Consider the following 12,066-nt stretch of genomic DNA (forward strand, 5'->3'; position numbering starts at 1 on the left):
CGTCCGGTGACGCCGGCCCTCAATTAGGAGGGCACGGGTCTAGTGGTTCGATAGAAGAAGAAAGATCCCAACTAGATCGAAGGCAGCATCGGGCGCACTATCGCGAGCATGGCATGGCGATGTTTAACTCGGTTCGCGGTTGAATTACATAATCGCTGGCGCCTAAACGTGTTGCGCCAACGTCAATAAAAGTATCATTGGCAGGCGGTTCTTCTTACCGTCAGCAAAACGTGCCCAACAATGTCAGCCTGGGACGTGGGAAGTGAAATGCACACCGAAGTCTGTGAATTTTTGCTGACGAATGGAATCTTCTCGCATGCGAGAAGCTCTCGAAACGCAAAGTCTAGAACAAATGGAATGTCGTCCTAGAATGTAGATGATTCGAGGCGCTTCGAATGGGTCGAAAACCCGGGTAAGCAAAGAGAAACCGATCAGCCAACGATCATTAATCTATGCGCATGTCAAGCCGACGTGGAATTATGCGTAGGAAGCGCATCCAGTTCGATGAGGGGGATGCATAATAAAATCTTTCCCGAGCCGTAAATGGGTTTTAAAGCACCACTCAAAGGAAGTTTTCGTACGAGTCAACATAAACCCAATGCCAGACACAATAGGGCGTTGATTTACGAGCCACGAACTCGAATGCCTTCCACGGGGTAGCAGCTTCTCGCGATCACTCCGTCGGGGTGGTGCACTTTAAGCCCTGGCGCTATTAGCATATTGATGAAGAAAGCCGAGACACCAATTAACTCTCTCTCACACTCGGTTGTCTCGACCGTAGCTCGGACCGTGACGCCAGTGAATGCCGTTTTCGGGCTGTATGCGTTCCAGCTGGGAGGAAAGAAAATTCAATCATACACAAATATAGAATTAAACATGTCAATTTCTGGCTGGCCAACAGTGCAGCTGGCCGGCGGTTGTTGATCGATGTTCCTTCCCACATGCACTCTCGTTCCTGGGGTTAAACCTATCCAACGGTCGGTTTCAGCGCACACCCACTCGCCCACATTCCGAACGCTTTAGTTGGGCTATTTTTAAGCAAATGTATTTAAAAAAAAGTACACCACGCGAAAATGGAAACCCTACGCGATCGGAATGGTGACGTTAAAAGTGCAGGCTGATTCGAGACAGTAGAGATGTATTTATGGATCGCGGATAAGCTTGTGTTTTCTCCTTTAAAAAAAGACATAAACCCTTTGCTAGACCCACCAGACTCCTTTCCAAACCGATCGACAGTTTGGAATGGTTTGGAAAACAGTTGGGAAACGCAGTTGATCGGCATGTGGCGTGTAGCAGGCATGTTGGGCAATCTATCATCGAGAGGGCAATTCAGTAGGCTTTCCTACGACCCACGGGCAGCATTTGCGTGGGCTTCGAAATTCCACCAAAGTATCCCCGGGTGACAACCGAGCGCTGCACATTTGCGTGGGCTCGATCACCGTGAAGGATCAGTCGCTGGAAAGCGCACAACAGGAACAGGTTCCAGCATCCCGCCGATTAGGCACTGCTGGTGAAAAGCAGTGCTCTGTCCTTCTCTACCATCGGTAACCATTGCCAGAAGGAATGCTGGGGAATGAATGGATCAACAAATCCCATAGACATAGGTTCAAGATGAATCTGTCACTCTCGCAGGGATGCCTTTCTATTCCATGCTCCGGATGTTTTCACGCAACGATTCCTACCTGCGTATCCAGCGTCCGATCATCCTATTTCCACGTTTTTCTCCTGTTCTTTTTCGTCCGATCCCTCGATAGTGCGGCTCCTTGCGGGCGGCTTCGGAAATAACCATGCACCGAGCGCGTGATCGTCGACCGGCTCGACACGGCACGAAGACCACCATGCTGAGCCAAAGCACGTGTGTGGAAGCGTGGCGAGGATGCCGCACAACCAAGCGAACCGGGAAAAAGGATTAGGGGGCGACGGGCTATAAAAGCTGTTCAACCTCGTAATCTATAATTACCACCGCGCCACCGCGGCCACCATCGGGCTGCGAACACTGCGCAGAAGTGCGCTGCAAGCTTGGGAAGTGCACCGACATGAGATAAGACCTCGACATCAGAATGCGCCAACGCATACCGATACCAACGGTGCGCCATAACGCGAAGTTTCCATCTTTTTGGAAGCCTCAATAGCCGGAAATGGTCTAGCATCGTCGACCAAGCGCTACGCGTGCGTACTATCCTTACATTTGACGTCAATTGGTTCCTGGATCTTGCGGGACTTAGCGAACCGGAACAACTGACACACTTTCCGCAGCCTCCGGGAGGCGCGAAGGCTAGTCTTGTGATTAAACTTCACCTTCTGCGAGGTGGCGGATGGTTGAAATCGAGTACGAAGCAAATCTAGCGTCCGCTGGCAGGATCGGGTCAGGACCTCTAGGTGCGGGTCGTAGACCTATCTTGTCCCTTGCCTGGCGCACTACCGGGAACATGGCGTTTGAAAACCATGAGTCGGAGTAGGAGTGTGTGTCTGCCGGATCGAATGATAAGCACCGACGACGGAATCGTATTTGAGCCTGATAAGAGCCTGCTAGGGTTCCTATCAGCTGTTTACCGTGCGTCACACAGCTCAAGAACCCATCCATCGGTTCTTGTTGGAATGTGGGTCAAGGTGTGTACGGACACGGATTGCTTAGCCTTCCTGTCTCGGCAAGGACGATCTAGAATCAGCTGTAAGGAACCTTACACCAAAAATGCCCAAACATGTTCTGTCAATCTTTCCAAAAATTCGTTCTAAAGGACTTTTCGAAAACACACTTCCAAACCATCCCCAACCACTACGAAAGGGCGATACTACTTCCCTTTTGCACATCGGATGATTTAGTTTGCTAAAAAGCGGCTTAAAATAGGTGGCAACCGCATATTTAACGATTTTCCGGTGTGATCTTGAAGCCAAAGCAACCGCAGCAATCGTTATCTTGGGCGCCAGGGCTTATCGTGGCGAGATTCCCAAGCAGAATGCAAAATGGCGCCATTCGCTTCGAACAGTGTGCACCGCGCAATTGGGATGCATTTTTCGCGGACGTTATCGCCAGGGTGTTCGGTTTTGTTTGCGTTAGTCAGTCGGCCCGAAACAAGGGCGATCATGTTTCATACCTACCGAGGCATATAAATAGCCAAATTTACAACAAAATGGCTAGACCGAGGGCGAGAGGGCCATATAGACACAGAAGTGTTTAATTACTTTGACTAAGATAAATCCTGGCAGTGTGTCAGGGTGATAAGATGCTGTACATGGCGCTAAGGAGATGGAATGCACCACGAGCGCAAACATATACTACAGTAAACGTTTGCGACCTAAGCATAGCGTGGTAACTAATGACATTGAATCAGCTGTAAGAGCAGCTGTCCTCTGGTCTGCCAGAGAAGAGGCCACGAGGTATGACAAACCGCGGTTTGGGTGTAGTAAAGCGACTTAGATAACGACCACGAACGAACGAAAGTAACACAATTCACCTTGGGCAGCTCTGGCATTGGGAAACTCTATGCGCTAATACGGCGGCTGATGGTCGAAACGATCGGGCCCATGTCGAGCAACGATGAGCAATTTGTGTACATTTTTTTTTGCTGGCCCAGACGATGGCCCAGTGGACTCCTATCTCAGACGGGCCAAGTGGAGACGCCACCATTGCGATCTCGAGCAGAATGCTTCAAGATGATTATATTTTTAGCGAGACGCGAAGCGTTGAACCGTCCCAGTTGCCATGCGAAAGCCGCGTGATGGGTAAACTATAGTATCTTCGGTTGGTGTAGTTGGTGGCAGTAGATCTCGATAGGTTCACCTCCGCGCTGGTGGGCAATAAACGCCACACGGTGATGTTGTTAACAATGCCAGGTCGTTCGCCCCACGATCCCCTTAAAGATGATCCATTATAGATGCAGGTGATCTACGTTACATGAGATATTACATCGGCGATCGTGGAACCGTATCGGGTGGAACTGGAACGATTGTCACGAATTAAATAATTTCGATTGCACAATCCCTTCGATCGAGGGATCAAGTGTCTCGTCGTCTTGGTGTAGAATACACCAGGCATACGAGATGGTTTGCGGTGGTGTTCCTCTATCGCAGCTCCGGAACAGACGGAATTATCACGCGTCATTGCGCGCCGTTTGGATTACGATCGGAACGCTTATGTAAATAGCAGCTTCTGTGCATTGCGAAGCGTATGCCGCGTACGATTTATCCTCTTGTACAAACAGAGTCGTTCCAATAATCCATAACCATTCCACTTGACGTCAAAGCCCCCATACGAGACGGGTGTAAAATCTGCCAGAACAGTTTCGCAAATCGACAAAAATAGAGATGAAGAACAGATAAATTTCGTCGTAGGTGTCGTGAGTAACCTATAGACTGTCGGGTTTGCACGTTAACTGTAACCGATTGGAGGGGAATGAAAAACCATGGAACCAAACTGATAAGACCTTACATCTGAGTTCGCGACCTTTATTGGTGGCCGCAAGCCTCCGAACCATGGGGACTAACTCAAGCCTCCAACAATCAACCGGAGCGAAGTTTTGATAACAAAATTGCCCACCATTTCCAGCAAGCTTTACCGGTCGGAGCTGCTGCTGCTGATTCGTGGAGCAACACCGGCAGTTGATCGTATGATTCGAATCTATTCGTTAAACAAATGCCAGCAGCATAGCATGGAGCTGTCAAAACTTACGGTTCCCTTGATAGTGGAACGCGATCACAATAGGAGTGTTGCCTCGCTTTTTTTTTGGACGATTGAAGATCGTACCTTGAAGCCTGTCCATTCGAGAAGGTTTTGTTCCGCAAGACAATAATAAATTTTCCTTGTTTACCGTCGGCATTTCGGGGCGGAGATAAAAGCAAAAACACACTCAGCCGATAACCTCCTTTCGCTGTTGCGTTGCACTTGGTACAATGGCTTGGAATGGCGGGATTTCGACTGGATTAACCTCTCGACAGAAGTGCAAATAACATTGCAAGAAAATATTCATCCCTGCCGTTGCGGCAACTTCGGATGCACGAGCCAAACAAACCTAATTCAACGGAGGTTACTTGATCGGATAAATATCGTGCATGTCTGATGCGCCGTGAAGGTGAAACATATCCGACGTCGCCATGTGTGCTGTCCTGCTCGTTCCACTGCTTTCCCTTCTGGGATGCACTGGCTCGATGCACATTACTTCAATCGCCATCAATTGGAATTGTTCAAGCTCGTGCCATAAACCTCCCGATGGGAGGACGCCATTCGTCCTTCTGCTTGTGATGATACCGTTTAGGGTTACGTCTGCTGTTGCCCTAGAAAAGAAGAAGAAATTGAGATAAATTGTCGTCATGTGCGTTGCAGAGTTCGTGCACCTTTCTTCTCTCCACTCGTGACGGAATACGATAGCATCGTGAACGGTACTTTCATGCGACAGTAACTACACCTTGATCACGCGCAATGTAGGACATTAGGCCCCCTTTGATTGTTTCGCCCGGCTCTGATGACGGTTCAAGTGCCGTTTTTGGTGCAACGGAATCCTAGCTCACTGGTGTCACCTTACTGTGGGCGCAAGATTACCCCGGCTGCATTTCGTCCGATAAATGGAAACTAGCAGGTTGTTTGCAGGGGAAAAAAACTTAGAGACACGTTAACGCAGGTTTGCATTTGAATTAAACCGTTCCGAAGCGTGTCAGGAAACCGTCCAATGCCTGTCACGTGCGGATGTGTTTGATTCACATGTCAATCTACGTTCATGCCATGTGGCCGCGTCCTCCAAGTGGCTGGACCACCGATGATAACCTTGTGGCAGTCGTGGAGGAAACAAATAAAAAGGGGCATCTCAGAAATACCCATTTCTTCCACCTTACGCTTCGCATTGCTGGTCCTCGTGATCACCGCGCGCGAAGGGAACCTATTTATGGCTCAATCCTTGTACAGACGGCAGTCATCTTATCAACGTGCGGCTTGCGGCCGTTCATGGATGCGCCATAGGGTCCGCTAATCAGTAACTGATCTGCCAATGTATCAACATAGGCGTTTATACGATTTGTTATTACTCCCTAAGTTCGTGGGATCGCAGGACAAAACCAATAATCTCACGCCTGGGTGCTGGCAACTCAGATCAGATCAGGTGGCATGCTGGCGCTAGGTGAAAATCCCAGAAATTCGGTTAGAAATGTTTATTATAACGTTGATGATCTTAGAGATTTGGTGAGTTCATTGATATTTCAAGCTGATTTTTCCATCCATCCGTACATTTTTGACGATTGAAGTGCATTTTCGAATGCATGCGTCAACACAAAACACGTGGAAATTGTTCAGCTGATCACTTCATGATCGCTTAAGCCCTTCGTTGGTATGATAAAACAAGAAGGATGCAAGAGAATTGCAGTGGTGCCTAAAAATATGACCTGCGCGTTGCGTGAATATCTCCGCATTTTTTTTAATGTACTACGCAAACATTTCGAAGCAGAACGAAACAGTTGGACGGACTCAAAAAATGCACCATCGAGCACCATGCTTATAAGTCAACAAATAAATCCTGATTACAGTGTGTGCATATCTTGAACCAACCACCAGACATCATTGCGCATCAGACGAAGATAAATATGTAAATCGTCATGATGCACTTCCGGAGCGGCAATTAATGGTGATGACTTCTTTCTTTTATCTTCGAATTGCGTCGAAATCAGTTTGATTTGGTGGTATTCGTACCTCTGCTGCCGTTATGCGATGTCGATCCCGAATAAGAGTACAAAATTCGGATATTCGTAGTCTCGGGTTGTTTGTTTTTCGAAATTGTGTAGACTTACGCGATTTCATTCATCGTTCAGTAGCTGAAACGTAAACAATTCCGTTCAGCTCATTTGAGAATTTTCAGCCAGTGGTGTTTAACATGCAATTTCTATGCTATTGGTGTAATTTGCTTTAATAGGTGTTTGGTTGGCACATATTCAAATAATATGGATAATGTGTGTGTCTTCCATTATCATGAAAGCAAAACCTCATCAACTCAAAGCCCTGTGAATAGAGAAGAAGATTGCGAGCGTGTCCTACTTTTTAACAAGCAGATCTAACCATGTAGGTTTGTTTGCAGTCGCTGCACCATTTCGAACAAATGCACATCCGTCGGATGCGCTAAGAATAGAATTTCCACAAACTACAACCTGCGGCCGTCACATGGCGACGGATCTTGGCCTTTTTATTTCGTGTATATTCATCCGTTTAACAAATTACCTTGTTCTGACGTTCGGCCTTTACTGTCGGATGGTAGAAGATTGAAGCCATATGACCAGCTAAAATCTTTGGACGCATGTCGTTTGGGAAATAAGGATAATACACAATAACGCATACCAAATGGTGCAATGGAACCTAAACATCGTAGTAAGGGTACACGCTTCCTTCCATCTCCTTGAAAATCCATTATTGGAAAAGCTTTTTATTTTTTTCCAAGAAACCACGGGATCTTAATCTGGCATACGTCAATAATCCTATATAAAACTCATGTAAAAAATGATTAGCCATACAATGAAAAACCGCAATCGCAACTAATGGGTTTATTGTTTTTCTCTTACGTTTCCACCTGTATAGTTCCGGAACAATTCGATCGGTATCTTGCAGAGCCTTTCGAATTCGCATACATCTTTTAAACCTAACATCACGTCGGATCCCAAAATCGTCTGAATGCCAGCGTTCGCAGAAATGTTGGTTTCGCAGAGTCCGCCCGTGTACAGCCACTCGTTGGCCACGGATTATAAACCCGGCGGAGGTTCTCCTGGCGCTAGAGAGGCTGGAGACAATGGTGGCGCTGGAGGCTACTACTGTAGGCCAGTTTCGTTGCAGTTCAGTTCCGGACCTCCGCCGTTCCAGCGACAGCTTACACCGCCCTGCCTTAGCCCAACTGGTGGCAAGTTGCCAACTTCGCCCCGTCGGTCGTGTCTGGTTGTACGAACGGACGAGCCTTCCACGCCGGAAGAGACGGTCCCGCCGCGCGTGGCAGTGAAGTTGATGACCTTGGCAGAGGACGAAACTGTGTCGGCAATGGCGGTTGGGCGCAACAAGAAGAAAGTCGTGTTCGCGGACGACCAAGGTGGACAGCTGACGCAGGTTCGCGTGATGCGGGAACCATCCTACATGCCACCGATATGGAGCTTGCAATTTTTGGCCCACGTGACCCAGGGTATGATCAGCCCGGTACCCCAAGAGCAGTGGATCGTCGACTTTGTCCAGCCGGCAAGCGATTATGTGCGCTTCCGACAGAAGCTGGACGACCGAAACGTGTCACTCGAGAATGTGATCATTAAGGAGACGGAGCAGCTGATCGTGGGCACGGTTAAGGTTAAAAACCTTTCCTATCACAAAGAAGTCGTCATACGGTCGTCCTGCGATAGCTGGAAAACTCATGAGGATACTTTCTGTACATACAGTGTGGTAAGTAGACGCTATCAGGGCGATCTAGCAAAGTCTAGGACGATCAACAGACAGGAGAACTCGAAAGTTGATTGATTTTGCCTTATTTTATTAGACAATGTGTGTAGAAGTGGACTGATGCTTATCTTTCTCCTCCCCAGGTCGGCAATGGAGCGGCTTCCGCTTATCTGATATTCGACACCTTTTCCTTCAAGCTAACTCTTCCTCCTAAGTCCAGACGGATTGAGTTTTGTGCCGCCTTCAAGTGCGATGGCGTCGAGTACTGGGACAACAATGATGTAAGTGTCTCTTGCCGAGTGCAGTCTACCAATACGTTCGTATCCAATTTGATGAATGCGTTCGGTTTCTTCTCATTTTGGCAACAGGGTCGCAACTACTCCCTGACGAATCGCATCGCCCCCCGGGAAAACTCTGGGGCATTCCTGACGTCGTCTTCTGCCAGTGCCTTTAACAACAGCAATGGCGCCCGCAACGGCATAACGCCGGCTGCCGAAGGCTTCTCGTCGCCATACGTGGACCCCGGTGCGGTTCTGGACACGTGGACCGACATGAGCGTTGAAACGCAGTCAGGGCCTTACTGGTAATTGCCAAATGCCAAGCAAAGTCAAAGAACCGCTGTCCGCCACACACAGAAACACGTTCCATTATTAATCGAGTAAACGGCGACACCCGGATGCACCAACCACCGACCCTGGGTCGCATTTAGTTTCAAGAAATTAGAAAAGTGCCGTTAGGAGTGGGTGTGAAAATCAAAAAACTACTAGCTCGATCATCACATATGGCAGGACTACGGTACAGATCGCAACAGGATGCATCATAGAACTCATTTGAAAGATACTCCCGTGGTGGTATGCTGCTTTGCGAGAGAACATTCCGTCTGCAGGCAAACAGGAGATTAAGGCATATTAAAAAAAAAACAATTCTTCTGGGTTAACTTGAGATTGAGAACATTGGCAAAAAGACCTTCGATGCATGTCGGTAATATTTCCTTGAACAGCACAGCAGCGTTCCGACATTCGAGCGGTGGAAAGACGGGAAGGGGTGGGTAACAGGAGCTATTCATGCTAATTGCATATACCGTACTTAGTGAGGCACACGAGCGTCGAGCAATAGTACCAAAAAAAACATCATTTAGATATTTGGAAAACATTTTTTTTAAACACAAGCGCACGAAACGGTATATGAAGAGATTGTACAGACCACCGCCTTTCCACTGGAATACTGTTTTCTAAATTACGACTTAGTAAAACTAGTGTAGCAGACTTTAAGACTTAATGCAACTCTAAGCTTCCTTACTCTCGACGGTGCTTGGGCGAGGAAGCACACCTTCTGTGTTAAGTCTATGTTTTTCTCGTTCCGTTGAGAGAAGCAAATAAGAAAACAAGTGATTAAAACTGTTGAAACTGTTAATAGACCACAACAGTTACTAAAACTTCCTCTAGTGACCTCTAACGTACATTCGAGACATGTTCTTCAAGGCGCGAGTGTTTTGAAATATTTTCCCCGGAGACAAGGACAGAAGGAGAGAACAGAACAAAAAACAAGCGAACCACACGCACTCGTACGCACAATCGAAATCGAAAGTGTAAATTTTTCTGGTTGAAAGAGGTAATTTTTCAAAATAAGTTTCATTGCCATAGCTTTATCATATTTAGATATTTCCTGCTCCCCGCTCCTCGCCCTGCTCCACGTCGTTTTCACTGCTTGGGTCATCAATACTAAAAACAAACCCGAACTTCTAGTACACTCGCCTGTATTAAAACATATCAATAGAGGGAAATATTTGTGGGTGTAATAGGAGTAGAGTTCGCAAAAGACTTTGCAGACGTAGTTTGAATAGTGTTGTTATTAACCAGTTATTGAGGTACACTTACGACCATAGGCCAGCAACAGATTTACATCTAAACATAATTTCACACTTTGCTCATTTGTAGATAGTTTAAGGAGATATGTGCTAGCATTAGGCTTTTGATACTAACTTTAGATTGCTTGATTTGCATGCATACACATAATCGATGAGGTAGATTGTCGATTACGCACTAGGTCAAGAGGTTACGCATCGTATATCGTGCGTTTGGCATAACCGTAGAGAGAGAGAGAGCGCGCACAAAACCGGTTTTCATGTTGCGTCCTTGCAATCGGTTAAACCTCCATAAAGCGCTACCATTGAGAATTAGCTTGCTATCCTCTTTTGGGGTGAATGATCTCGTCAACTCTCCGAGGTCTACTACCCACGTTTACTTCCTTGTAAGCATTTTACCAGGGCGTGCTGCAATCGGACGAAACAATCGTTGTAGTATGTTTTCCTTCAAAAATACTCCCAGACACTTGATGAACCATTGGCCTTTGTGTATCATGAAATCAAAATCACCAATAATCCACTGTCTCATTCAAAGTGATCTGGAAAGGGATCATGAGACTGTAGTGCACCTCACTTGCAGACTTCAAGTCATACGTCTCACGTCACATGCTTGGTTGGCGTTGCCTACTTGATGCTGGTCCAGCCCTTAATACGAATCACTTGGTGTTAACGGCTTTCCTTGTTTTCCCCCTTGGTTCCGTTCCCTTTTCTAGCTGCTTCTGCCGTTGCTGGAACTGCGTGCAATCGGCGTTCAAGTGTTTGTCTAAGAAAAAGATCAAAGAACCCAAAGCTCCCACTAGTTTGCACGACTAGCAGTAAGTTGTTGTTGCGTGGTTTTTAGTAAAATAGATTCAGTTGATACAAATCAAATGCCATTGCTTAGGAATGAACGCTCAAAGATAACCACTAGTTATTGTAGTTTTGGAAAATTATGAAACTTCTCATCCATATTTACAAACCCAAATCAACGGCCATTGTCAGCTGCAGGACCCTTGTAGCATATGTCCACAAGGGATTCATTCTGAATTACATCGCTTCATTTCGTTGATCCTTTAACATAGCTCTTAGTATTAGGAAGTATTTTGTGTTTGTGTGTGTATTTTTTTAATTGCGTTAGTTGTAGAAACACAGCTCCCTTGATTATGAGAATCCGTCATGCAAGGTTTCATATGTTTTAATTCTTCCTTTACGTGATGTACCTTTACAGCAATACCTTTGACTGTTCGCTCAACTACTGCTCCAATTATGAGGATCACAAGGCAAAGCATTTCGCCGGGATGCATCCCCAGATGAAGCCAATCAGTCTGAACCTGTCATACACGCCGAGCACAAGGATGACGATCACTGAGACGAATATTACCAGCGAGCGGCGTGCAAGTACTGGCGAGTTTTTTGAAAATAAAAGATTCAACTACCCTATCAACTCCAAATCAGCCCCTCCTCTGGGCCGTAGTGCCAGCAGTGGCAAACTGTTCTACATACGTGAACGCCAAGAGAGCGAAGATCTCCTCACTAATCTGCTTCGTTTGCGCAAGGTGATGCTGAGTCAAAATGTAAATATTTGAGAGATATATTCGATCAATTACTACATCGGCTAGGTGTTTTAGGCTATGGTAGGTAAAATAGAATTCCAATCACGTCACTAGCGCCGTGCCAGATTTTTTTTAAATCGAATTCATTGCGAACAAGTAGTACAACATCTGAGTGATATCGCATGGAGATTAAATTATGATGCGTGTTGTATGACCGAAGAATACTCAAAATGAACTGGACGATTTATTGTTATACAAGCATCACAAGCTGTAGTAACAGTCGA

At 46.5% G+C, this 12,066-nt stretch overlaps 1 protein-coding gene across 1 annotated transcript; it reads left to right on the plus strand.

Annotated features, from left to right (window-relative positions):
* Window positions 1-7,642: 7,642 nt before the first annotated feature.
* Window positions 7,643-11,815, plus strand: LOC128720310 (uncharacterized). The gene is made up of 4 exons (XM_053813975.1): window positions 7,643-8,389; window positions 8,530-8,667; window positions 8,755-8,969; window positions 11,458-11,815. Exons 1-4 carry the CDS (start codon window positions 7,643-7,645, stop codon window positions 11,813-11,815), a joined length of 1,458 nt encoding a protein of 485 aa, XP_053669950.1.
* Window positions 11,816-12,066: the final 251 nt, after the last annotated feature.

The sequence above is a fragment of the Anopheles nili genome, chromosome 2 (genome assembly GCF_943737925.1).
Source record: "Anopheles nili chromosome 2, idAnoNiliSN_F5_01, whole genome shotgun sequence".
Lineage (NCBI taxonomy): Eukaryota > Metazoa > Arthropoda > Insecta > Diptera > Culicidae > Anopheles > Anopheles nili.

Bases quoted from the DNA above. Each gene is read 5' to 3' on its own strand.
- LOC128720310 (XM_053813975.1), top strand. From the start codon at position 7,643: ATGCCAGCGTTCGCAGAAATGTTGGTTTCGCAGAGTCCGCCCGTGTAC. The intron at 8,390-8,529 runs GTAAGTAGACGC...TCTCCTCCCCAG, and splicing joins CTTTCTGTACATACAGTGTG to GTCGGCAATGGAGCGGCTTC. The intron at 8,970-11,457 runs GTAATTGCCAAA...GTACCTTTACAG, and splicing joins ACGCAGTCAGGGCCTTACTG to CAATACCTTTGACTGTTCGC.